Here is a 24,173-nt window from a genome sequence, read left to right on the forward strand (position 1 = left end):
TGGCAGACAATTTTGATATAGTGACAGCCATCTTGGATATTTCTAGACAGCAAAATTATGTATCTAAGTGTGTAAAGGCTTGCTTTCAATATTTTAACATAAACTGGGAGTGACCAATTAAATGTCAATACTATTCAGATATCCAACGGGAGCCATTTTGAACACCAGGAGGCCATCTTGGAAAATGGCAAAATTTTGTGTCTGGAGGTTGATGATTAGACAGAAGGTCAAGAAGAATTGTTGTGCTAAATTTCATGCTTGTATCACCATTTGCACTTTTCCCCTATTACAGTGGACCCCCTGTATTTATGTTCTCCGGATTCGCGGACTCACGCATGCGCGGATTTCTCTCTGGAACATTTCCCCCCATTATTTGCGGAAAATGTGCCTATTCGGGTAATTTTCTATGAGAAATATCCACAATTCCCTTTTTTTTATCAATTTCATCATAAAATGCACTTTTTGTGATAAAACTATTAAAAAACCAGGTATAAAAGGGTTTTTCTTGAGTTTTAACTAACAAAATAGGAGGTTTTAAGCATTTTTATAGGGGTTCCAACTATTCGTGGGTTCTAACTATTTACGGGGGGACCACTGTATTTTGAAGTTACCTGTTCCACTACAAGGTAAAATGGGTGGTAGCATGGATGTTTTAGGAATGACAACAACATTCACTCCAAATAACACAGGAAGTTCTACTTGGTACACATACAATACCATACTATATGGAAATCCTCATGTGAAAAAGAAATGAAACTATAAATATTTAAATTTAAGTCTGAATATTATATCATACCTCTGCAGGCCAAACTCTGTCGCAAATCTTCAACAGCAAAAATTGTATTGTGACCAAAAACATCATAAACCATCCAGCTACTAAACCACACTTTTTGTACCTGCATAAAACAAAAATATCTAACATCACTTATAACTCTCTGGTATTATTAAGAACTTTTGATTAGGAATGGTAGAATGAAAAATGAAACACTGGAAGTTACTTACATAAAACTTATCTTTCAAAAGCTGTAAGTTTGAAGAAACAAAAGCTTAGGTAATCAGAAGAAATGTTTTCATTACATCAGCTGATTAAATTAATCCTACCACTGCAAAAGGGCTCCTCTACAATTACTATGATGGGACTCTATAAGGAATAGACTGAACAATGAAAAATTAAATATAAAAAAGACACTAATACTTCTATTCCCAGTGCAGTTGGGCTAGATTAAATCATTGTTCTTACAGTGACTGCCTATTACATATTAATTTATACTGTTAAGCTAGAATACATCATTATTCTTATGATGACTGCCTTTTATTAATTTATTATACTGAAGTACAAAAAGCAATTATTGAAGAAGAGGGTGCATACTAAGTCTAGCATCCCAAAAATGCACCTTGCAAGGGACATTGTAGATGGTACTTAAAGTCCTTGGCCCCAAATGCAATAATTTCTAGATTTTACTTTTTATCCTTTCCTTGTGGTGTTCTCAGTTTCATAACTTGTTTTAATCGTAAAAACATTCCTAGTATTATACCAGATGTGCATAAGGTTATGTAAAAGAATCTAAAAACTGCAACCTGATTAACAATACATATAGTTAATGTGGTCTAAAAATTCACAACAAATTGATAAGCTATACAACACTGTTTTTATGAACTGGAACACCCTATACATTAATTCCTTCTAATAATCAAAAGACATTCAGAATAGTTGTCTGTGGGCTCCTCAAAACAATTAAATAGACAGGAATTATGAAGTGCTTAGTCAAGTAAACCCAACAATATATAAAAATCTACAACCGAAAAAGGTATTGCTGTACTACGATAATACTGGGGGTTCTTGCTCCTTTGAGAATGGCAGCTGTTAGCTGTCCCATGCATTTAAAGTGAACATATGACTATGTGTTTAAAGTGAGTTATAATGACTGTGTTTATAGTGAGTTATATTTCAGTGTAACTTGTCAGTCACCTGTCACACATCATTGTTTCATTGTACATGCATACTTCATTAATAATAGTTACAAAACAAAAAAATGTGTACAGTTCTTTGCATTGCAATAAAAATGTTATAGTCTAGAATGCATACTGAAAACTTACACAATACTGAAGTATAAATATTGAAGTATATTACTGACATGCAAGATATTGTACCAAAAAGAGTATAGTACTGGCAAGGACTATCCTGAAGTAATTGCACTGCATAGCTACTAGGATGGCTGTCCATAGATACACAAGGTTTTCCTTGATACCGATATTAAAAGTATCTAATCCCAGTATAGTATCAAGATTACAAAAAGTTACTGATGTCTCCCATCCAAAAAATTATTTAAGGTATGGAACAACTCTAAATTATTTCAGACAAAAAGATAAATTCTGTAAGAAGATTAGAGAAATTGTACTAATTAGAATCAATGACCTACAAATTGTAAAACTATACTGTTTAACATGTGAATGTAAAGTTAGTTCTTTTTAAATTACATTGCCAAGCTTACCTAGGTATTCTTTGCACTAGTTCAGAACTTGACTTTTCGAGGTGAACCCTGTTGTAAACGATTTCTGTTCTGCGAGCAACATCTGGCCATGTATAAATATTTTTCATTTCCCAATGCATGACCCATGGATCCATTCGCCTTCCACTTATTTCCTTTTCGATGGCAAATTCCAAAGTCTTGGTTAAACCTGGAGTATGAAAACACCTCTTCAAACATGAATTTTTGCTAGTTACAGTTTCATGGGGTTAATGTTGATAGAGCAGTATTAGAAAATAGGCAATAAAATACATGTACTATAGAGAATAATCTATTGTTACTTGATATATATACGTATACCTAAAAAGGGTTTCTGAATGTGTAAAGTGCTACCTCACATTCCAAAATGTGCAAAATTAACAGTTAGTAAATAATGAGCCTTTATAAGAGGGTAAAAATTCTGTCCCTAAATTTACTTTAAATCCATATTCATACTGCACTATAAGGAAGTACCACATACAAGACAAACTCGGCCATCATCTAACCAAGCAGGCTCACTCATATCCTTTTTACTGTTTATCGATTACAATCAACTAAATCTAAGTCATAAAGGTAGCCAAGACTAAAGAGTGCAAACTTGCTCCCCCCTCTGTCAAAAATTCAGGAACTTGCAAGTACTCATGCATAATCACAGAAAATAGAAATAGAAAGCTCAAATAAACAAACTTGAAAGATAAAATACAATTTAAAAAGTACAGAACAACTTCCAACATAAAAATGATATTGTTAAGATACAATAAAGTTTTGTACATACTTACCTGGCAGATATATACTTAGCTATAGACTCCGTCGTCCCCGACAGAAATTCGAATTTCGCGGCACACGCTGCAGGTAGGTCAGGTGATCTACCGCCCTGCCGCTGGGTGGCAGGAATAGGAATGATTACCGTTCTAGAACCAGATTTTCTCTTCCACCTGTCTCCTGAGGGGAGGTTGGGGGTGGGCCATCAATCGTATATATCTGCCAGGTAAGTATGTACAAAACTTTATTGTATCTTAACAATATCATTTTTGTACATGGAACTTACCCAGCAGATATATACTTAGCTGATTGACACCCTTGGTGGTGGGAAAGAGACAACTATTTACTGAATAGACAGATAAACACATACGTTGTAGGTAATAAATAAAATAAATAAAACCTTGGTTCCTACTTGATCAGGCGGAAGACTCCATGGCTAATGCCTAGGAATCTGCTTCGCCTCAAGAGCCTCAGCGAGGATGTGACCTATGGCTAAGAGTTCTTGTGGGTCTGTCGATGGGGTCTTATCCATTTACTCGACAGAGCCTCTTACATGACAATATGCCTATGCCTAGTGGCATAATTAAGGAGCACAACACCGATCCCGATCACCTGATCCTAACACGAGGGTTAGTGCTTAAGTTGAAAAGAGTTATCTACAAACTCCTTTCAAACAACCCAAAGAAAAAACACGACGTTAAATCAAATTTAACTCACTAGTTAAGGATCAGTATCTGCTCCCTATCCCAGCAATGTATCCGCAGACACGTATCAACCAAGAGAGAAGGATCCCTCGAAGGTTATCTTGACATCCTTCGGATAATGGGAAGTCAACACAGAGTTGCATCTCCCGTATTGTTACAGCTAATATGTCCTTATGACATATTGTTAGGGAAAGAACAAGAATTCGGAAAAGCTCGCACTTCATGCACTTTTAATTCTCAGCTGTTTGAAGGAATCATCAATGCACTTATCAAGTGCTTAGGAGATCACAATGTCTCAAAGAAGGCCAGGGCGTTCTTTGATATAGATCTCTTCTGGGTGAAGCCTGGAGCCTGGCTAGCGCTTCGTGCCTGGCAGGCGCCTAGAGCCTGTCTAGCGCCTCGCGCCTGGCTGGAGCCTTGCGCCTGAATGGCGCCTAGAGCCTGGCTGGAGCCTTGCGCCTGAATGGCGCCTAGAGCCTGGCTGGAGCCTCGCGCCTAGATGGCGCCTTGCGCCTGGCTGGCGCCTCGCGCCTGGCTGGTGCCTGATTGGCTCCTCCTTCCTGGCTAGCGCCTCGCGCCTGGCTGGAGCATTGCGTCTGGCTGGTGCCTTGCGCCTGGAAGGCACCTGGAGCCTGGCAGAAGACTTCATGATTACTGTCTATGAGTCTGCATGCCTCAAGAGTTTCAGCGAGGTAGGGACCTATGACTGACAACCCTTCTGGATCATGTCAATGGGGGCTAGCCCGCTTACACGACAGAGCCTTCTCGGATCGAGCCAATGGGGGCTGACCCACTTACATGGCAGAGCCTTACCTGTATCATATCAATGGGGACTAGCCCTCTTACATGACAGAGCTTTAGGTTTCTCTTTACTGGAAGGAGCCTTGCGTCTGGATGGATCCTCAATCCTGACTGGAGCCTAGCCTTGAAGGAGCCTGGCACCTGGCTGGCTTCTAGAGCCTGGCTGGCTCCTAGAGCCTGGCTGGCTCCTAGAGCCTGGCTGGCTCCTAGAGCCTGGCTGGCTCCTAGAGCCTGGCTGGCTCCTTAGAGCCTGGCTGGCTCCTAGAGCCTGGCTGGCTCCTAGAGCCTGGCTGGCTCCTAGAGCCTGGCTGGCTCCTAGAGCCTGGCTGGCTCCTAGAGCCTGGCTGGCTCCTAGAGCCTGGCTGGCGCCTCGCGCCTGGCTTGGCTCCTCCACACTTGCTGGAGCTTCGAGCTTGGAAGAGTCTCTAGGCTGTCTGGCAATGTCCACATCGGACACTCTTATATCTGTCCGATTTGTTCGCCTCTGGTGCATTTGCGCCAGGTTGGAGGCCCGCTCCTTCTCAGTATCCGACCATGACAGAGTTCCTTGGAACTGTCCGCCTCTGGCGTTTTTCGCCTGTATTGGCATTTGGCGCTTGGCTGGCGCTACATTGTCCGAGAGTCCTGAACAACCACATAGTTTATCAGGAGACTGGAGAAGGGTGGAAGAAATTCTTCCCCTTTGAGCTTTTGGCCCCTGGCAAGGGGAGGTGATTTTAGTCAGCTACACCCAGTAGACGACAGGATATCTAACAATACGAGAGAGAAGAGTCTTCCTCCGAGGAGGATCCTTCGTGAACACTTCTTTTGCTAACGAGATCTCTTCTTACATGTTGATGAGGTTCCTCGTTGCAGAATCTTCCCTATCCTTGCCCGAAGGAAGGGAAGGAGTCTGGAAGTCGAAGGAGACTCTGAGCTGAAATTGGGCGGAACCCTGATTTCTAGCTCTTATTGTATCCTTCTGATACCTTCTGGGAAGCATTTGAGCCCTCATCGCACCCCGAAGACTCTGTAGGCAAACGTTTAAACCATCTCTTCTTCTGTAGATGAAAATGTAAGTACCCTGCCTGGGCAACTAAACTTCTATCTGAAAGCGTTGCGTCAGGAATAGAGGGATTTATTTCTTTTGCCAGACATACTATGCTGGCAAGAACCCATTGCCGAGTCTCCATTGAATCTGATGCGAGATTCCAATGCGCAAAAAATTCACTTGTCTTCTTGTCGTTTAGGGCTAAGAGAAACAAAGAATTCCTTCATAAACTTCCTCAAAGAAGTTTGATGAGGAGCAGTTCCATTTTGTCGGAACACGGAATCTGTGGCCACCACAAAAAAAAAAAAAAAAAAAAAAAAAAAAAAAATCCCATTCGAAGTACATGATATCCTACTCTTGTCGTATTGCGGTATCGTATAAGATCCCGAAGATCTTAATCCTCTGTTATCTCTAATTCCCTTTGTAGAGACAGAGTATGGCCTTTTACTGCGTTCTTTGATAGCAGATATATACATAGGTGATTCTTCCCTCTGAAAGTGAAGAAAAAACCTCGCTATGTGGTTCACAGAGGTATCGGAAGAGGACAGTTTCCTCATTCCATCTAGCACGATCTGCAGCAATTCTATGTCTTAGCCATGACTATTGTCATTTACCTTGAAAAAAACCTCTCATTCATGTCCACTTCTGGTCAGTCTGCACGCGGACAGACTCAGAGTGGAGAGGTTTTATAGGTCTATTTATAATAGATTCTGATAGAATATCCAGATACTCTTGGAAAAGCCTTACGAAACATGCTGTGAGAAGAACGTGACTTCTGTGAATCCAACCTCTCTAAGGCCAAAATGAGGCATACATCCTCTCTTCCTTTGACGCCCAGTTATCTTAATATCTGTTAAGAATTTATAACTGGAGGGAAAAAAAAAGGCTAAAGTTTATTCCCCTTCTTTAAATTTAAAGATGTCTTATATTGCTACCTCTCTTGGTTCGAGGAAAAAGAAGCAGTCTAAAGGAAGCCTGTTCGTCTTCTACCTTACAAAGAGATCTATGAAGAAGACTTTCCGCAGGTTCTCACAACTCTTTTCAATAAGTGTTAGACATACGTTAACAGTTATTATCTTCGATCGAGAAGGTTCTCACGGACATGCAAAATCTTGCATCGAACCTCTTAAGGATCGTTACGTTCCGTGTCTGTTCCCAAATAGGTTCTCTTTTGTTAACGCGAACAGGGGCGAAAAAAGAGATTCTCGATGCTCTTTGCGATATGAGAGAGTCGTGGAATTGGCCTAAGTGATTAAAATAAATCATTTCATCATTCCTTGTAAGCGACCTCTTTTCGATTAAATGGGTAACGAAATCAGGAACGAATCTTGCCGTTACACCGAGCCTGCTGTCGCCGAGAGGCTACTGGACTCTTAGGTTATAACTCGCTAAAACGAGAAAATATCTTGGATGGTGCTTCTGGCGCGGCAGGCGCTTCTGGCGCAATTTGCGCCAGGCTGGCGCTTCCTTCTAGTTCTTTTTAGGTTATGTGCCATAACATCTATGCCTTTATGGTACCCGACATCCTTCACATGTTAATTCCGTTCTTAGTGGGAAAAAACTTTTATATACGTAGTATAGTCCATTCAGGGAAACAACTTCTGCCACTAAGAGAATGTTTCCCATCCGACTCGCCCAACTTCTCTTGAGCAATATCCGAATTTAAAAAGGTTGTGTGCGTTTCTCGAAAGGATGAGAGAATTATATATATCGCGCGCTGCCGTATTAGAATCCTTTATAATACTGTCACATTGTGGTAAACAGCATTAATCTAGGAAACCTTTGTAAGGATACTAGGAATTTTGTAGTTAACCTCGGTATGTGCATAAGACTTGACCATACCGTAGTCTTAAAGTGAATTCTCTACTACATTCATCTTCTCACTAAGCATGTACTCTAATAAGCCATGCTTTCGTAAGCATGAGAGCATTATACAATATAGAGTTCCGCTGCGTTAGAATCTTTTAAAATGTTACCTACGGTAAACAGCATTGAAATGTTGTAATATCTTTCTTATTGAAAGCTTCTTAGCAAAAGGCAGACAATATTTTATTTATGTTTGCTTAACTATCCCCTCAATCCGAGGCTAAAACCACGATTGTAGGGGAGAGACACGGTTATTCATTCCATCCCGCAGGAGAGAGACATGTTACCGACCACTCATGACCGACACCTACATGATACTGCGTTGGTGTCTAAGCGATAGCAGTCTCGTTAGCCGACTGGCCTTACTCTTCCAGAGTTGCCAGCTACTCCATTTAATAAAGGAATCTTATAAAATTATTATCGAACTTCAGGAAGTTCTTATAATGCGAAACAAGACTTCGATAAATCTAGAAGCTAAGTAGGTGTTGTCTTAACAATCCCTTTAAGCGTAGTCCTTCCTAGGAAATTCCTGGAAGGATACTGGTAACTGAGTTGCTCAGCAAAGAAGTAACTACGGTATGTGCTTATGATTTGCCGTATCGTATTCTCACACAGCAGATACTCTACTACCTTCTTTCCCTGCCGAGGCAGATAGAGAAAGGATATTCTGGTGCCTGGATCCTTGCACCTAGCGCCTGGAATGTTCCGCGCGCCTGGAATGTTCCGCACGCTAGAAAGGAGACTCGCTCCTGGAACGTTCCGCTTGCGTGGAAGGTCCCGTGCGCCCTGACAGTTCTGAGCGCCTACTAGACCCCTTTTAGAAAGAGCCTCTTGCCCGGAAACGTTCAATGGAAGGATCGTTCTGATTGCCACTCTACTGTAAGGCTCCTTGCTCTAACCGTCTGTTTTTCTGGCGCAATTTGCGCCAGGCTGGCGCTTCGTCTCTTTGAAGGCGCCTTGCGCCAAGAAAAATTTTCTAGAACGCGGCTCGCGTTTGGTTGTAGGAACGCGGCTCGCGCTAATCTGTTAGCTGGAACGCGCCTCGCTGCTGGCTATAGGAACGTAGCTCACGCTAGCTTGCTGGAACGCGGCTTCCTGGCAGCGGCTGGCCTCAGTGTTCTCTTAGTTTTCAGAGAACGCGCTAGATCATCGCTCCAAACATACATTCTTCGTCTTTTCGGATGTAAGATGAAGAGACGCACTTTTTTAAGGATGCCTTATCAATGGCTATCCTTGGCAGTCTGGGACGTTCTACAGAACCTGCCGAGGGGACGCCTGACCGGTGGGGGTTCTCCCTAACCTTCCTGCGGCTGTCGACTTTCCTCCTCCACTGGGTCTGGGAGTTTGGAAGAGGTCTAGGCCTGGAAGCGCTACGGAGCCGATCAGACGCACCCTCCACTGCACTGGGAACACTATATTCACTTCTTACCTTTTTAGAGCTCGCCTTTTGAGCTCCATCCATTTATCCTCAAATTTGCACATATGAATTTGTAGATTCTGTGGAGTAAGAAGGTGATGAGGATGCAACAACTACTAGAATTGTCAATACTCTAACTGCTCGTTAGTACGAGAGCTCTTAAAGCTTCTAAAGGAAGCGTATCTAGTTATATGCTTTCTGACTTCCTAAAGTAGGAAGTTAGATCTTATATTTCCTTCATCAAGTTCTAACACTTATACACGTATTAGTGAAAAAAAATATCAATATTTCCCTTATTGCAAAATATAAGTGTCTACCGAAAAATTCGGTAGTTTCACGTAATATATTTTTCGAAATTTCGAAGCCAAATTCATTAAAAAATTAATAAAAGCGTATGCCAAACCAAAGACCCAGTACTTCCCTGCAAAAGACAGCCCAGAAGGTCGATGGCGATGAAAAAACGAAAATCAAGTCAGGAGGTAGCAACAACGTATGTTGACACTACCGCGACAGAGAAAATCTGGTTCTAGAACGGTAATCGTTCCTATTCCTGCCACCCAGCGGCAGGGGCGGTAGATCACCTGACCTACCTGCAGCGTGTGCCGCGAAATTCGAATTTCTGTCGGGGACGACGGAGTCTATAGCTAAGTATATATCTGCTGGGTAAGTTCCATGTACAAAAAATATATTTCCCAAGTTAAATCTTACTACTATACCACTGAATAATCTTATTTAATCTTACTTCAAAACTGATTTTACACAATACAGTGTTCTTTAATAGCTTTACAATCATTGTAACAATAACTTGTGCAAAATCCTTAATCCAAGGCATGATGGGAACAGAAAACCACTCTTGAAAGACAGAATTATATAAAAGTAAAGAAAATAACCCTGTTCAGAGAGAAAGAAATGGCCACTGAACTGAGCTATCCAAGGACTGTCCATTTTCTCAGAGTAGATTCAGTAAGCTTTATGGGCAAATGAAAATAATGACAATTCAGAAACCTAATTAATGACCATTTTGCAAAAGCTCAATAATCCAGAATGATGGGGGGGGGGGGGAGGTGTCTGATTAAGCCTGGTTCATCTTCCCCACTCTAAGCCAGTCTATATATTTATACCAGTATTGTGTGCACAAAGTATTCCAGTATTTACTGCAGTCACTGAGTCTGATAATGCATTAATTTTAATTACTGCATAATAACACAACCAACTAAGTGACTTAATACAGCATATATATTGTAAAAGGATTTCTGTAGTGTTTTAACTAATAATTGCCCTAATTAAAGAAAACAAAAGGTATTATCATGCAAAAATGTAGGAAAATTTAGCCAGAGCATCACAAGACCTAGCAGATTTAATCATTTTTATGTTACCTAAGGATTTTTTTCAGTCTTCAAAGTAAATACATTATGCCCATGGGTAGCATGAAAACAGATTTTAATCTAATGAAATTAGCAAATGAACAACATACTTTTGTTACCCCTGAGATTTGTCACATTTTTTATCTTCAAAATGGTGTGTCAATGAATGCCAAATTTTCAGGGTTAATGTCCTCTGAATTGAGATGCAAGGTTACAGTCTTTTAATATCACAACAATTTTAATAAAAAAATAACTTTGTGACAACATAAGTGAAAAAAAAGTCAGTTAGACAGTGAAATTATTTCTCTATCATCATGATACAGAAACAATTACAGTCAAACCTCAGTTTTCGTACACCTCTCTTTTCATACGTTTTGATTTTCGTAGACTTTTTGTCTACAAAACTTTGTATCGGTTATCGTACATTTCTTCAGTTTTCGTATACTTGGAAACACTCCATCCGGAGCCCAGCGCATGACCCGGCCTCTGTATTGAGCGCCCAAACAAAGCTTCCCATCTTCTTTTGTGACCCATTCTGCTTCTGTGTTCGTTGTTTTTGTGCTTTTTTATTCGAGTGCTACTGCTAAATAAGCCATTATAGGCCAAAGAAACTTCCAAATGCTAGCCCTTCTGTGAAAAAAAGGTGATAAACACTATAGAATTTTAAGAAAGAACTCATAGCAAAGTGTTAGAGGAAATTACATGCTGATCTCAGTGAGAATGCCTACAACAAGCGCTGCTGTTAGTGAATTTAAAGGCAGCAGAAGCTTGTTTGAAAAATTAAGAAAACGAATGGGCATATATAATGTACCTACTTCAGGGATTTAGGATTTCTGCAAAGGGGAATGACGTAAAAAATTTTGTGGAGAATGATCATCCCAACAAAGAAGTTGTAATCCATGTCTCCAACGTGTTTAATGACAATGCCGTGTTTAACTTTAAGCAAATTTTAAAGAAGTGCCAGAAACAAATGTCTCTGGACAGTTTTGTTGGGCAACAGGGTCCAGTAATTCTCAAGCTGGTCCTAGTGCCAGTAAAAAACAAAGAAGGGAAGTCACCTCAGATAGTGCCGGTAAAAAAACAAAGAGAAGTAACCCAAGATAGGTCCTTTGATACCTGAAGTCCTTCTAGGGGAGATTTCCCTTGCAAACTTCTCCTCCCTCTCCCCTCTTCTCCGTCTTCCATACGCTAACAAGTGTTTTCCATAAAGGTAAGAGTGATGTTAAATGTTCATTTATTCATTCCTATAAAATGTATTTTTTGTTAATATTTTTTGGGGGTCTGGAACACATTAATTGAATTTACATTATTGCTTATGGGAATTATTTTTTTGGTTTTCATACGTTTCGGATTTTGTGGGAGGTTCTGGAACAGATAATGTACGAAAACCAAGGTTCCACTGTACAGCAATTATATGATGATATTAAAATCATGATAGCAATGAAGTGGTGCAAAAATGTGGCATACGAATGTGGTATAAGTGGCGATAAATTACAGTACTGACCAAGAGTCAAGCATGAGTGAGCATTAAAACTTACTCTGAACATTTGGGTGGGCAAGAAGAATCAGATGTGATGGCAAGACTTCTGGAATTCCACCAACATTAGTGCTCACAACCTGTAAACTGATAATTTTGACACCAACATTACTGCTCAAAACCTGTAAACTGATAATTTTAACTATCATAACATAGGTGCAATATATTTCTTACATATCCAAACTCTGATCTTCAATGGTTTAAAGTTCACTAACCATAAAATTAGTGAAAAACTGTGAGAAAACAAATACAATACTGATGAAATGTTCCATGCTAACTCAAACTATGAAATATATGATTAAAATGACCTTAAAAAGTACTAGCTGGTTGTTTGAAGGAATACACAATTTACTGTACTATATATAGCTTGTAAAAAGCCATCATTTGGAAATTATAGTCTGTTGATTTCAGTTCTAAACCATTAAATAGAAGATACATATATGCCCAGCATTGTTTTGAAACCACTATGCCATTGGACATGGAGAAATCCAGCTTATCTTCTGATAACACTGCAAAGCTAAGACATCGTATCAGGGAGATTGTTTTATATGTGAAACATATTCATTATAAGATAAAAAATCTTGAGGATTCCTTGATATTTTCTGGACAAAGCTGATGGTACTCAACAATATAGGTAGACCATGAACCCAGGATTCGCTGGCATGGAAACTTTTAATGTGGAAAAATTTTAGATTGAAACTTCAAAATGCCCATCAAAATTTTGAAATTCCTGCTGCCGCTTGACTAATTTAATGGGCAGCTGATAGATGGCGCCGAGTGTTCTGGCACTCACTGTTTGTTTACTTTTTCAATGCTGGCAGGGACTGTTGAATACTGTTATATTATTTGTTAATTTTGCTTATATTTTTGGTAAATCTTAAGAAAAATGATTTGGTAAGAATTACTATAAGCATATACTGTACAGTATGTATTATCAACAGAGAATGTCTTGCTGAATCACATTGTATTAGGTCTAGTTTTGAGCAAATGAGTACGTATACCTCGTCTAAAAGCCAAGTTGCATATCACATGCTATAAAAATTGAATGGGCATGGACAGATGCAAGAAAACTATTACAGTAGAAGGTTAATTGGAAGATGACCCCTTCGTAGATTACGTTTTTTAATTGTATATACGGTACCTGCATTTCCCTTAATTTAATTTATATTTAATATTTGTTTAGTGTGATGACAAGAGGGGGAACATCACTGGTCCAGAAAAATTGAAAATCCAGCATGGCCTAGAAACCAAGGATGACAGAAAATAAATAGTCTACCTGTAATTGGTAATCGCCATAGAACGAGAACAGAATAAATATAATTACGTTAATAATGTTAAATATATTAAATGTTTTTAAGGAATGAAATACAGTATCACTAACATAAAAATCTGAGATTAGACACTGCCCATTCATCTTAAGATGATTGTCCTCATATTACTGTATGTAATTCTGTCCCTAATTGCTCATTAGGTAAAAAGTTGATAAAGTGTGGCAAATGCATGAAGTGGGGGAGCTGGGATCTGTCCAAAGTTCATGTAAATGGGCATTTAGTATCTATATTGTTTTCATTTTTCATGTATGTAAAACTTTTCTGTAATCTTACTCTGTATCACAAAACATACATCTACGTATATCGTAAACTTTCTTTCTGTATCATAAACCTTACTTCTTTCTGTCTTACATTTCTTTTATTTCCCTGCTATAACTGTTTTCTTTCCCCAAAAATATAATAATACTAGTAATTACAATAATGGTATTGTAGTTCCAAAACTACAAATTAAATACACATCAAAACTTTAATCTAAATAGGTAACAAATTCAAATGAGACTACAAAGAAAAATAATAAAATAATGCTGATTATAATTACCCAGAGCAAACAGCCTCACAAATTGCAATGCAAAATGCTTCTGTTAATGAGGTGTTGAGGAATATATGTCCCTGAACAAGCACTCCATGGACCCTAGCATGTGGGACTGGGCCAAGAAGCTTTAATCTATCACTGCCAACTTCATCTCGAACTTCTTCTAAGATGCTGCGTTTTGGACCATCACCTCCAATTATAAAGTTAACCTGATGAAAAGCAAAAAGTCAATATAGTTCCTAAATTAGGGAGGACAAAAAAAAAATCTAAATATATGCAATATGGCATAAATGGAAACCCATGCTAAATTTATCACTCACAGTTGAACAAAAAAAGGTATACAATACAACAAAATAGCAGTTCAAAGCAATCAAATAACAAATAATAGTGTGAAAAAAGGTTAACTCAAATTATTAGAATAAACAGAATATAGAATTTAGGCCAATGACCATGCACTGGGACTTATGAGGTCATTCAGTGCTGAAATGGGAATTGATAGTAAAAATTTTTGAAAAGTGTAACAGGAGGCAACCCTTGCAGTTGCAATATGAATCAATTGTGAGGAGAGGGTGGAAAGTCAGATGGAAGAAAGAGAATATGAATAGAGGTAGAGTAAAAGGAATGAAAGAGGTTGCAGCTAGGCACTGAAGGGATACTGCAAAGAACCTTAGGTAATGCCTACAGTTCACTGCATGAGGTGCACTGCCTTTACTACACCCCCATAGGGCAAAATGATATTAGAAACTGATGTATATGTACAACATGCACGCATTACTCATAACAACTAAGAGAAATACAAACTCAGATTTAGTGGTTAAGCATAAAATTAAATGGCATGTCTATAATTCAACTGTAACAATTAACAGATGAATGACAATACACAGGTTGAATGATCCCAAGGCTATTATAATAAATTAATTCAGTGATGAAAGTGTGATAGGACATGGCAACAGCAATATTGGCATTATTCTAATCATTATTATTATGCCTATTATCATTATTATCATAGGAGGAGACAGAAATACCATTCTTGTTTAGATTTCTGGACGAATCTTTCATGAAACGTACGATAGTCAAATTGCAGACTAAATGAAGAAGCAGTAATCCTCAGAAGTTAAAGAGTTCTGTTTTGTTATAGTTATATACCTACTTCAAAAGTCTACAAAAGAAGGGCTTTACTGTTACCTGGATTTGTCAAACTACAATTGGTCATTGAATACCATTATCAGTACAATATTGCTAACAGTTTAAAAACCCCAATGACTCACATTTTCATAGTCTCATGTAACTTGCCAAAAAGGTGTTCACAAATGAGAAATTAATATTGAAATGGAAAAATTAAAAGCCTGGCAATAAAATCCACCAATAAAAGAATGCAAATGAAAAATCCAAAATTTTCTGATGGAAGGTGATTATTATTATTATTATTATTTTTTTTTTTTTGCTCTATCACAGTCCTCCAATTCGACTGGGTGGTATTTATAGTGTGGGGTTCCGGGTTGCATCCTGCCTCCTTAGGAGTCCATCACTCTCCTTACTATGTGTGCCGTTTCTAGGATCACACTCTTCTGCATGAGTCCTGGAGCTACTTCAGCCTCTAGTTTTTCTAGATTCCTTTTCAGGGATCTTGGGATCGTGCCTAGTGCTCCTATGATTATGGGTACGATTTCCACTGGCATATCCCATATCCTCCTTATTTCTATTTTCAGATCTTGATACTTATCCATTTTTTCCCTCTCTTTCTCTTCAACTCTGGTGTCCCATGGTATTGCGACATCAATGAGTGATACTTTCTTCTTGACTTTGTCAATCAACGTCACGTCTGGTCTGTTTGCACGTATCACCCTATCCGTCCTGATACCATAGTCCCAAGGGATCTTTGCCTGATCGTTTTCTATCACTCCCTCAGGTTGGTGCTCGTACCACTTATTACTGCAAGGTAGCTGATGTTTTTTGCACAGGCTCCAGTGGAGGGCTTTTGCCACTGAATCATGCCTCTTTTTGTACTTGTTCTGTGCAAGTGCCGGGCATTCGCTTGCTATGTGGTTTATGGTTTCATTTTTCGTATTGCACTTCCTACATATGGGAGAGATGTTATTTCCGTCTATCGTTCTTTGAACATATCTGGTTCTTAGGGCCTGATCTTGTGCTGCTGTTATCATTCCTTCAGTTTCCTTCTTTAGCTCTCCCCTCTGTAGCCATTGCCATGTGTCATCGCTGGCTAGTTCTTTAGTCTGTCTCATGTATTGTCCGTGCATTGGTTTATTGTGCCAGTCCTCTGTTCTGTCTGTCATTCTCCTGTCTCTGTATATTTCTGGGTCTTCGTCTACTTTTATTAGTCCTTCTTCCCATGCACTCTTTAGCCACTCGTCTTCACTGGTTTTCAGATATTGCCCCAGTGCTCTGTTTTCGATGTTGACGCTGTCCTCTATACTTAGTAGTCCTCTCCCTCCTTTCTTTCGTGTTATGTATAGTCTGTCCGTATTTGCTCTTGGGTGTAGTGCTTTGTGTATTGTCATATGTTTCCTGGTTTTCTGATCTATGCTGCGGAGTTCTGCCTTCGTCCATTCCACTATTCCTGCGCTGTATCTGATTACTGGCACTGCCCATGTGTTTATGGCTTTTATCATATTTCCGGCATTGAGTTTTGACTTGAGTATTGACTTGAGTCTCTGCATATATTCTTTCCTGATCGTGTCCTTCATCTCTTGGTGTTTTATATCCCCTCCTTCCATTATTCCCAGGTATTTGTATCCTGTCTCATCTATGTGTTTGATGTTGCTCCCATCTGGTAGCTTTATCCCTTCAGTTCTCGTTACTTTGCCCTTTTGTATGTTGACTAAGGCGCATTTTTCTATTCCAAACTCCATCCTGATGTCCCCAGATACAATCTTTACAGTCTGGATTAGTGTATCTATTTCCTTGATGCTCTTACCATACAGCTTGATGTCGTCCATGAACATCAGATGGTTGATTCTGTTGCCTCTTTTCTTGAGTTGGTACCCGGCATCCATCTTCTGTAGTACTTTTGTCATGGGAATCATGACTACTACGAAGAGTAGTGGGGACAGTGAGTCGCCCTGGAAGATCCCTCTCCTGATATTAACCTCTGCTAGTCTTATTCCGGAGCTTGTAAGTATTGTATTCCAGTTGCTCATTGTATTTTTGAGGAAGCTGATGGTGTTTTCCTCTGCCCCATATATTTTCAGGCATTCTATTAGCCATGTGTGTGGTATCATGTCGAAGGCTTTCTTATAGTCTATCCATGCCATGCTTAGGTTGGTTTTCCTTCTCCTACTGTTCTTCATTACCATTTTGTCTATCAGGAGTTGGTCTTTTGTGCCCCTACACTTCCTTCTGCAGCCTTTCTGTTGGTGGGGATGGTGTTTGTCTCCTCTAGGTAGTTGTATAGCCTTTCACTGATGATACCTGTTAGTAACTTCCACATTATTGGTAGGCAGGTGATAGGCCTGTAGTTACTGGCTATATTTCACTTACTCTTGTCTTTTTGTACTAAGGCTGTTCTTCCTGCGGTCATCCATTTGGGTGCATGGTGATTTGAGATACAATGCTGGAGTTGTTCTGCTATTCGTGGGTGTAGGGCCTTGAAGTTTTTGAGCCAGTATCCATGGACTTCATCGGGACCTGGGGCTTTCCAGTTTGGCATTTTCTTTAGTTGGTGTCTGACTGTGTCTGTCGTGATCTCTGTGAATCTGTTTTATTCTCCCTGTTTCTTCTTCCTTGACTTCCTGGAGCCATGTTGCATGTTTGTTGTGTGATACCGGATTACTCCATATGTTTTCCCAGAGTCTCTTACTTGGTTCAGCTTCAGGAATTTCTGGGTGGTTGTCTTCCCCTCTTAGTTGGCTGTATAGTCTTTTCTGGTTGGTTCCGAATAGTTTATTCTGTTGGTATCCCTTATTCCTGTTCGTGTACAGTTGGATCTTATGTGCTTTGGCCTTAAGCCTCTGTTTTACATCTTCTATTGTGTTGTTTAGTCCCCTCTCTTGTACTTTGTATTTCTCGTTGAGTTCCTCCCTTGTTTTCTTGCTTCTTAGCCTTTTTTCTGCCATCTCTTTCAGTTTACTCAAGTCAGATCTCATCACCATGATTTGCTTTTCCAGGCGCCTTTTCCAAGGAGGTTGCTGTTTTGGTTTCTGTTGGGTTGGTTGTGCTGGTGGTGTTGGTGTTCGAATCCCCATCAGTTCTGCTACTAATCTTGCTCCTGCATATGTCAAGTTATTTGTTTCTGTGATACTGGTGGTGTGTATTATGCCCATTATTTCATTGACCTCACTTGTTTTCTCCCTTAATTTCTTGGTGTTGTAGGCTTTCATGGGGGGGATCTTTGTTCTCTCTGTATCTGGCTCCATCCATTGTCTAATCTTTTCTACCCATTCCGTCCTCTCTGTTACTTCGTCGGTGTTTCTTCGTGTGTCGTTGTTTGATACCTCATCCTCCCTGTCGTCTTCTGTGGCATCATCTCTCAGTTCGTCTTCGTGTAATTCGTTGTCGTGTGACATTTCCCTTTCCAGTTCTTCTCTTTCTGGATAAACTTAAAATGCTGATGATAGACAAAATTTCTATCGAGGTTTTGATTCCATAAATTGATATGGGTTTCCAGAAGAAAATCACATTCTTTTCAAAAAGAACCCTGCAATCTGACTGTTGGTTCAATCTAGTTTTTTATTGTCAAATTTATTATTTCACAATGCCGGTCATTTGTTAGACAATGGGTTTTACAGATACAGTAGTAACAAATAATTTGTAATACTAATGATCTAAAATACCTAATGACATTTCAAAAACGAGCATAGGGGAAATATGGAGATCACTAAGCTCAATTACAAACCATAAAACTACTAAGTCTCATCAATATACCCATGAGAGCTAAAATGTAAGTTTTACCTATAACATCACTGAAAATTCTGAAACCTTATGAAAGGTAAAGCATATGATAACTACTAATTAAAAAAAAAAAATTTATATTAACTAATACAGGCAGTCCCCGGGTTACGACGGGGGTTCCGTTCTTGAGACGCGTTGTAAGCCAAAAATCGTCGTAAGCCGGAGCATCGTGAAAAATCCTAAGAAAACCTTACTTTTAATGCTTTGGGTGGACTGAAAACTATGTAAACTGCATTCTTATTGCATTTTACATAAAAAAAAACTTCAAATGTTGATTATTTTGCATTTTTGGTATCATATTTCATCTGCCAGACCAGCATTGTAGGTGTCGTAACCCTGGAACATGCGTCGTAACCCTGGAAATAATGTCTGATGAATATAATTGAGAAGCGCCTTAACCTCGGAACGTCGTAAGCCAAACCCATCGTAACCCAGGGGCTGCCTGTACAGGGTAAAAGTTGAAAAATAACTGATAAGTATGAATGAAAGTTACAAACTTATCTTTAAACTCTAAATCTTTACCATCCCTTGACTGCCTATATACTTAAGATCTAAGTACAGTACAATTAAAAGTTAATTGCTAAGTACGGAAAAGCTGTAATCAAGCCATCAGTTGATTTTTTAATATGTCCCTGTTAGGATTTTTGTTCTGTGAACAAAAATCCTATCAGAAAAATATAGAACTTATATAACAAATCCTTGAATTTTCACAGCCTACAGCTACTTGCTAAGTTTCCTAAGGATAATATTACACTGAAGTATAGTGAAGATTAAATTAACTTAACCACATCATAGCATGGAATATATTCAAGATACATAAACTCACCTGAGGATACTGAGCACATATATGTTTAATTATAGCTGGTTGTAAATCAACTCCTTTCCTGTACTGCAGCCGAGACATTACAATAACATTAACTGAAATGAAGTTGTAACTATTATACCACGAAGAATTTTAACACTGCACAAATGAATAAGAAACAATTTTGATCAATTATACAGAGATTAAGATATATTTATTGAAATATAAAACTGCTGGGACCTGTGAGGTCATCCAGCGCTGAAAAGGAAACTGAGAGGGAGAAGTTATCATGTGTAAAGTTGTCACATGTGTAACAGAAGGAAAACCTCGCAGTTGCATTATGAAACAATCGTGAAGAGAGGGTGGAAAGTATGATGGAAGAAAACATGAATGGAGTTACAGTAAAGGGAAGGAAAAAGAGTTGCAGCTAGGGGCTGAAGAGATGCTGCAAAGAACCTTCAGTGATGCTTAAAATACACTACATGAGGTGCACTACCAGCATTAACCCCCTACGGGGAATAAGATATTGCCTCTTCTTTTTCTTCTTACTGCTCTTTAATTTGAAACTCTGTTCAACATGTCACCAGAATTTTTTTTACCTTCTTCAGCATCTGTCCTTATCATAACCGAATCATCTACAATCTCTTTCCAGAAGGGTTTTATCTGGTAATACATGTACTAATCTCTCCTCTTTACACCTCCAACCCTTCATCAACAACACACCCTGTCTTCTGACTTCTATCTCCAGAGACTTCAGTCTAAAGCATGTCATTCCCAATCGTTTATTTTGATTTGATATAGATCACATTACACAGAGTCAGTCAGAATAGTCTAAGGAGATGTTCTTAATTTTCTCCTTCATCTTTGTAATCTTCATACAATACTTATGTTTTTTTACAAACAAAAATAATTTTCTTATCATAAAAACCCATGAGTACAGCCATACGTCAGTTTAAATAATTTCAAGTTGTTTCTAACTTTACATTGATTATTCATGAATGACAATTAGAAACATAAAAGTCACTTTGCAGCTGTTTACTCAAGTTTATGTTGGTCCCCGATATTATTGGTTGTTTAAAGTGTGCTTATTATGAGATTCAGAGCCTTTGTCCCTGTGTTTTTCCGGAATAACTTTTTTCTGTGCATTTGACAAAGATATTACATTGCCACAGTATACCTTTTATCCCTACCCAATTTTCGGCAGCATTCTTTATTACTTATATTAGAAAAAAGTGTATTTATAAGAGTAAAATAAAGCAACCGAAGCCAGTGGCAGAACACACTAATGTATGGGTTCAAAGTTATTTGATGTAAACATATGACATCCTGACTCCTCCCACAAGGTGATGACGACAAACAGCTGTCTGAAATTCTGAATGAATATTCGTACCTTGTCAAGGCTTCAAGAATGGCTGCTATGATAAGTCATTGTCCCCATGGTTACAGGAAAGCTTTTGTGATTCGACTTGCACAATTGTTTAGAAGTGAGGAGGGCCATGGCTAACCCTACGTAAGCTTGAACAGGTAAATGAATAAAAGCACTTGACCTCATGGCATAAATCCTATATACTACTACTACCACTACCCCTACTACAAAGTGTAAACAAGGAGTATTGGTTGTATTTCATTATTGCCAGAGGTTGAGACTTTTTCACGAATAGCCAATTATCCATCGAGAAGGAGGCAAGTTGATGACATCATAAGTTACATCATTATATCTTCAAAAGACATTCCTCTGAGTTTGCAGGTGATGTCTACAAGAAGTCGGTGTTACTCTTATAATTACCAGAATTATGCAACTTTTGTAATACAGAATACAGTAAAAAATTAGGTAGGAATGTAAGATACCCTGTGACAAAGTGTCAGGTACGTTGATAAAATTTTATTCCGGAAAAACACCGGGACACTGGCTGTGAATCTCACAGTAGGATCGTTTATTGGTGAAAGATTTTGGACATTGCTTACATTAGTAAAGAGGAAAATGTGTATTTTTATCATAAAGATTACAAGAAAGTTGAATTATTGAAGGTTAAAATGTATTTTTATCATAAAGATTACAAGAAAGTTGAATTATTGAAGGTTATTTTTATATTTCATGTGACAACAAAATTAATGATGTAATGGGGTGTTAATAATAGTTTAGGTTGTTTATTAAGGCGGTTAATTTGAACCAAGTTGTTTCCCGACTTAAGCCACAAGTTTTATAACCAGTTACCAAAGTTATGAAGGCAAACATGATATCATATATGTATATATGCCCATTTATCTATCCAATGCATATATCTGAATCCTCTGGTATGTCTTAACTGTCTTCCTCATTTTTGTATGAATTATATATAGTACTATGGTAAGATTTGTTGATCTGGGAGAAAGGCACTGATCATATGATAAACAGGCTTGTATTGAAAAATTGTTTTTTTATAAAAACTTATTCTTTAATGAAAATTTTTTACATAGAGTAAGCATACAAATATGATAAATTCAGATTATTGCAACAAGTAGAAATATGTGGCAAAGTTCTATGCGTAATTATTAAAATTTGCCCATTATGCACATGTAAGAACAATATTATACTCTGTCACTTTACACGAAAAAGCAGAAAAAAAGAGCAATTATTATTTAATTTTTTCTACTCTTTACATAAACAAGCATATTCACCCTTCACAATTTCACTTATTCATTTACTCATTTCATAAGTATAATAACCTACTTTCATTTCATCACCATGTGCCATCCTTGAATTTAGTCAAGTAGTGTATTCCATCAAAGGTTCATCTTGTTTCAAATAACGGACAATGTAAAAGTACATGCTGTTCATCCTGCACATCACCACAAGAACCAAGTCTCATATCCCTTGGTATTCTAGACCATCTTCCGGTTTTTATTTACAGTTGGTGTGAACCAACAGTTTGGAGGTGCAGCTCTGAAGTTTCTGGTGCACTGCAGATACAGCCTGATAGCCCTAAGCAGACATTATTGGTGACAAGACAAAGTAGGAATGGTGAGGGGTCCTGTGAAATGGTCACGGCTGAGTCATTTGGGTCTTCACTGCAGAGTTGGGAACAAACAACTGTCCTGCTGACAACCAGCCACTGACATGTGTGACTTTCCCAGACAATGCATGAATCTTACTGCTTGATCACACGGACAAAAGTGCTGGAAGAAAGGCAGTCTTTGGAAATGAGTAACAAGAAGGATTGGCAAGACTTAAAAGACCATGAGATCCCAATCAGGAGGTTTGAGCAATCCACAGGGAACACCTATTCAAAGTGCTTGATGAGCCCCGTAAACTAAACAAAACCAAACTAACCCCATAAAATTTAAATTACCTACATGAGAGCAAATCTATTCCTGCACCAATGTAGGAAGAGGAAGACGTCAGCAATTAAAGGCATGGTGGAGTCAACCAGGTCGGCATCTCCAGTCCAATGTGTCCATGCTACCAATGGTGTCGATATTAGGATAACAACTTATGTGGCAGTTGCCAGGCTGAAACACAGGACTTGCATTCTCCTTCCAAAGGAAGTGAAGGAATTCTCCAAATGCCAGGAGATTAGGACCATAGAAATAAAATCTTTTTAGGTCCAGTTTATGCTACAAAACTCCCAAGCCTGATGGACTGCTACAGGCTTCAATGTTTCCATCCTCAAGGGGTTTCACTCTACTCATTCAGCAGGCTGTGGCTGATGATAGTCTCCATTCTCCTGTTGCCTACAGCACAACAGACAGACAACTATAGAAACCTGGTGATCTGTACCTTACATGCTTGATCTGTTTCAAGATCACTGACCTTTCCTCACTATCCAAAACGTGGAACCTTCAAAGGTGCACATGTATGTCAGGGAAATCTACTGGCTATGACTCAAGTGGGGGGTTTGTCTCCAGGAAGCTTAGTTGATTAACTGATTATTGAAAAATAATACCCATGGTTCTGCTCCAGTCTCCCTATAATTAGAGCAACATGTCCAAGAGGTAGAAGAGATGTCAGTGGGGAAGTATGTAAAGCACTGTTTCTTATCCATCCATACCATGGGGGACTGTGCCTTAGGCCATATCCCTTTCCTGGGCTGAAAGGGTGACTGCTGTCTCATTGCAAAAGTCCATAAGTTAGGGAAAGAATGACTAAATATCCTCAAAGGCATACCTGATGTCCTCTTTTAAGTAAACACCTGGGGAACAGAGAACAGATGTTAATAATACTGCAGGGGGACAAAAAGTGAAGAAAGCAATTTAGACAACTAAGTTTCCAGATGATACATGCTTTATGAGTATCTTTTTCTGTCAAAAGACTGGTGGGCCAGAAAACATTTTGGGCATAAATTCAGGCATGTATAGGATAAATTGGGCTGTGATGAAACATAATTTCATTAGAATTTGATATTCATTCATTCTACAATGGCCTTTCCAGCAGCATATCTGTTTATAAAGGAAGTTCAGAGTTTACCTTATTCAAGACCACGTTTATCACTTATTATACCAGTGAGCCATAAAGGTCTTTCTCAAGCAAATGACAATGAAATGCTATTACATCTTTTGAACTTTCAAGTATGACTAGATCATTCTCAGCACCACTAAGTAAGCAGGATAACATAAAAATATTAAATGTTGAGCT

General features: G+C 38.8%; 1 protein-coding gene across 2 annotated transcripts in view; it reads right to left on the bottom strand.

Annotated features, from left to right (window-relative positions):
• LOC135198581 (phosphatidylinositol N-acetylglucosaminyltransferase subunit A-like) overlaps positions 1-24,173 on the bottom strand; it is a 65,148-nt gene that overhangs the window by 20,001 nt on the left and 20,974 nt on the right. Inside the window, exons 6-10 of one of the 2 annotated variants that reach the window (XM_064226302.1) lie at positions 19,586-19,677; positions 13,858-14,060; positions 11,990-12,075; positions 2,493-2,679; positions 797-896 (exon numbers count right to left, since the gene is read on the bottom strand). In XM_064226302.1, coding sequence (XP_064082372.1) covers positions 797-896; positions 2,493-2,679; positions 11,990-12,075; positions 13,858-14,060; positions 19,586-19,677 — 668 coding nt within the window. The remainder of the gene's footprint in view (positions 1-796; positions 897-2,492; positions 2,680-11,989; positions 12,076-13,857; positions 14,061-19,585; positions 19,678-24,173) is intronic. The other variant, XM_064226311.1, reaches the window with a different exon arrangement.

The sequence above is a fragment of the Macrobrachium nipponense genome, chromosome 23, assembly GCF_015104395.2.
Source record: "Macrobrachium nipponense isolate FS-2020 chromosome 23, ASM1510439v2, whole genome shotgun sequence".
Classification (NCBI taxonomy): Eukaryota; Metazoa; Arthropoda; class Malacostraca; order Decapoda; family Palaemonidae; genus Macrobrachium; species Macrobrachium nipponense.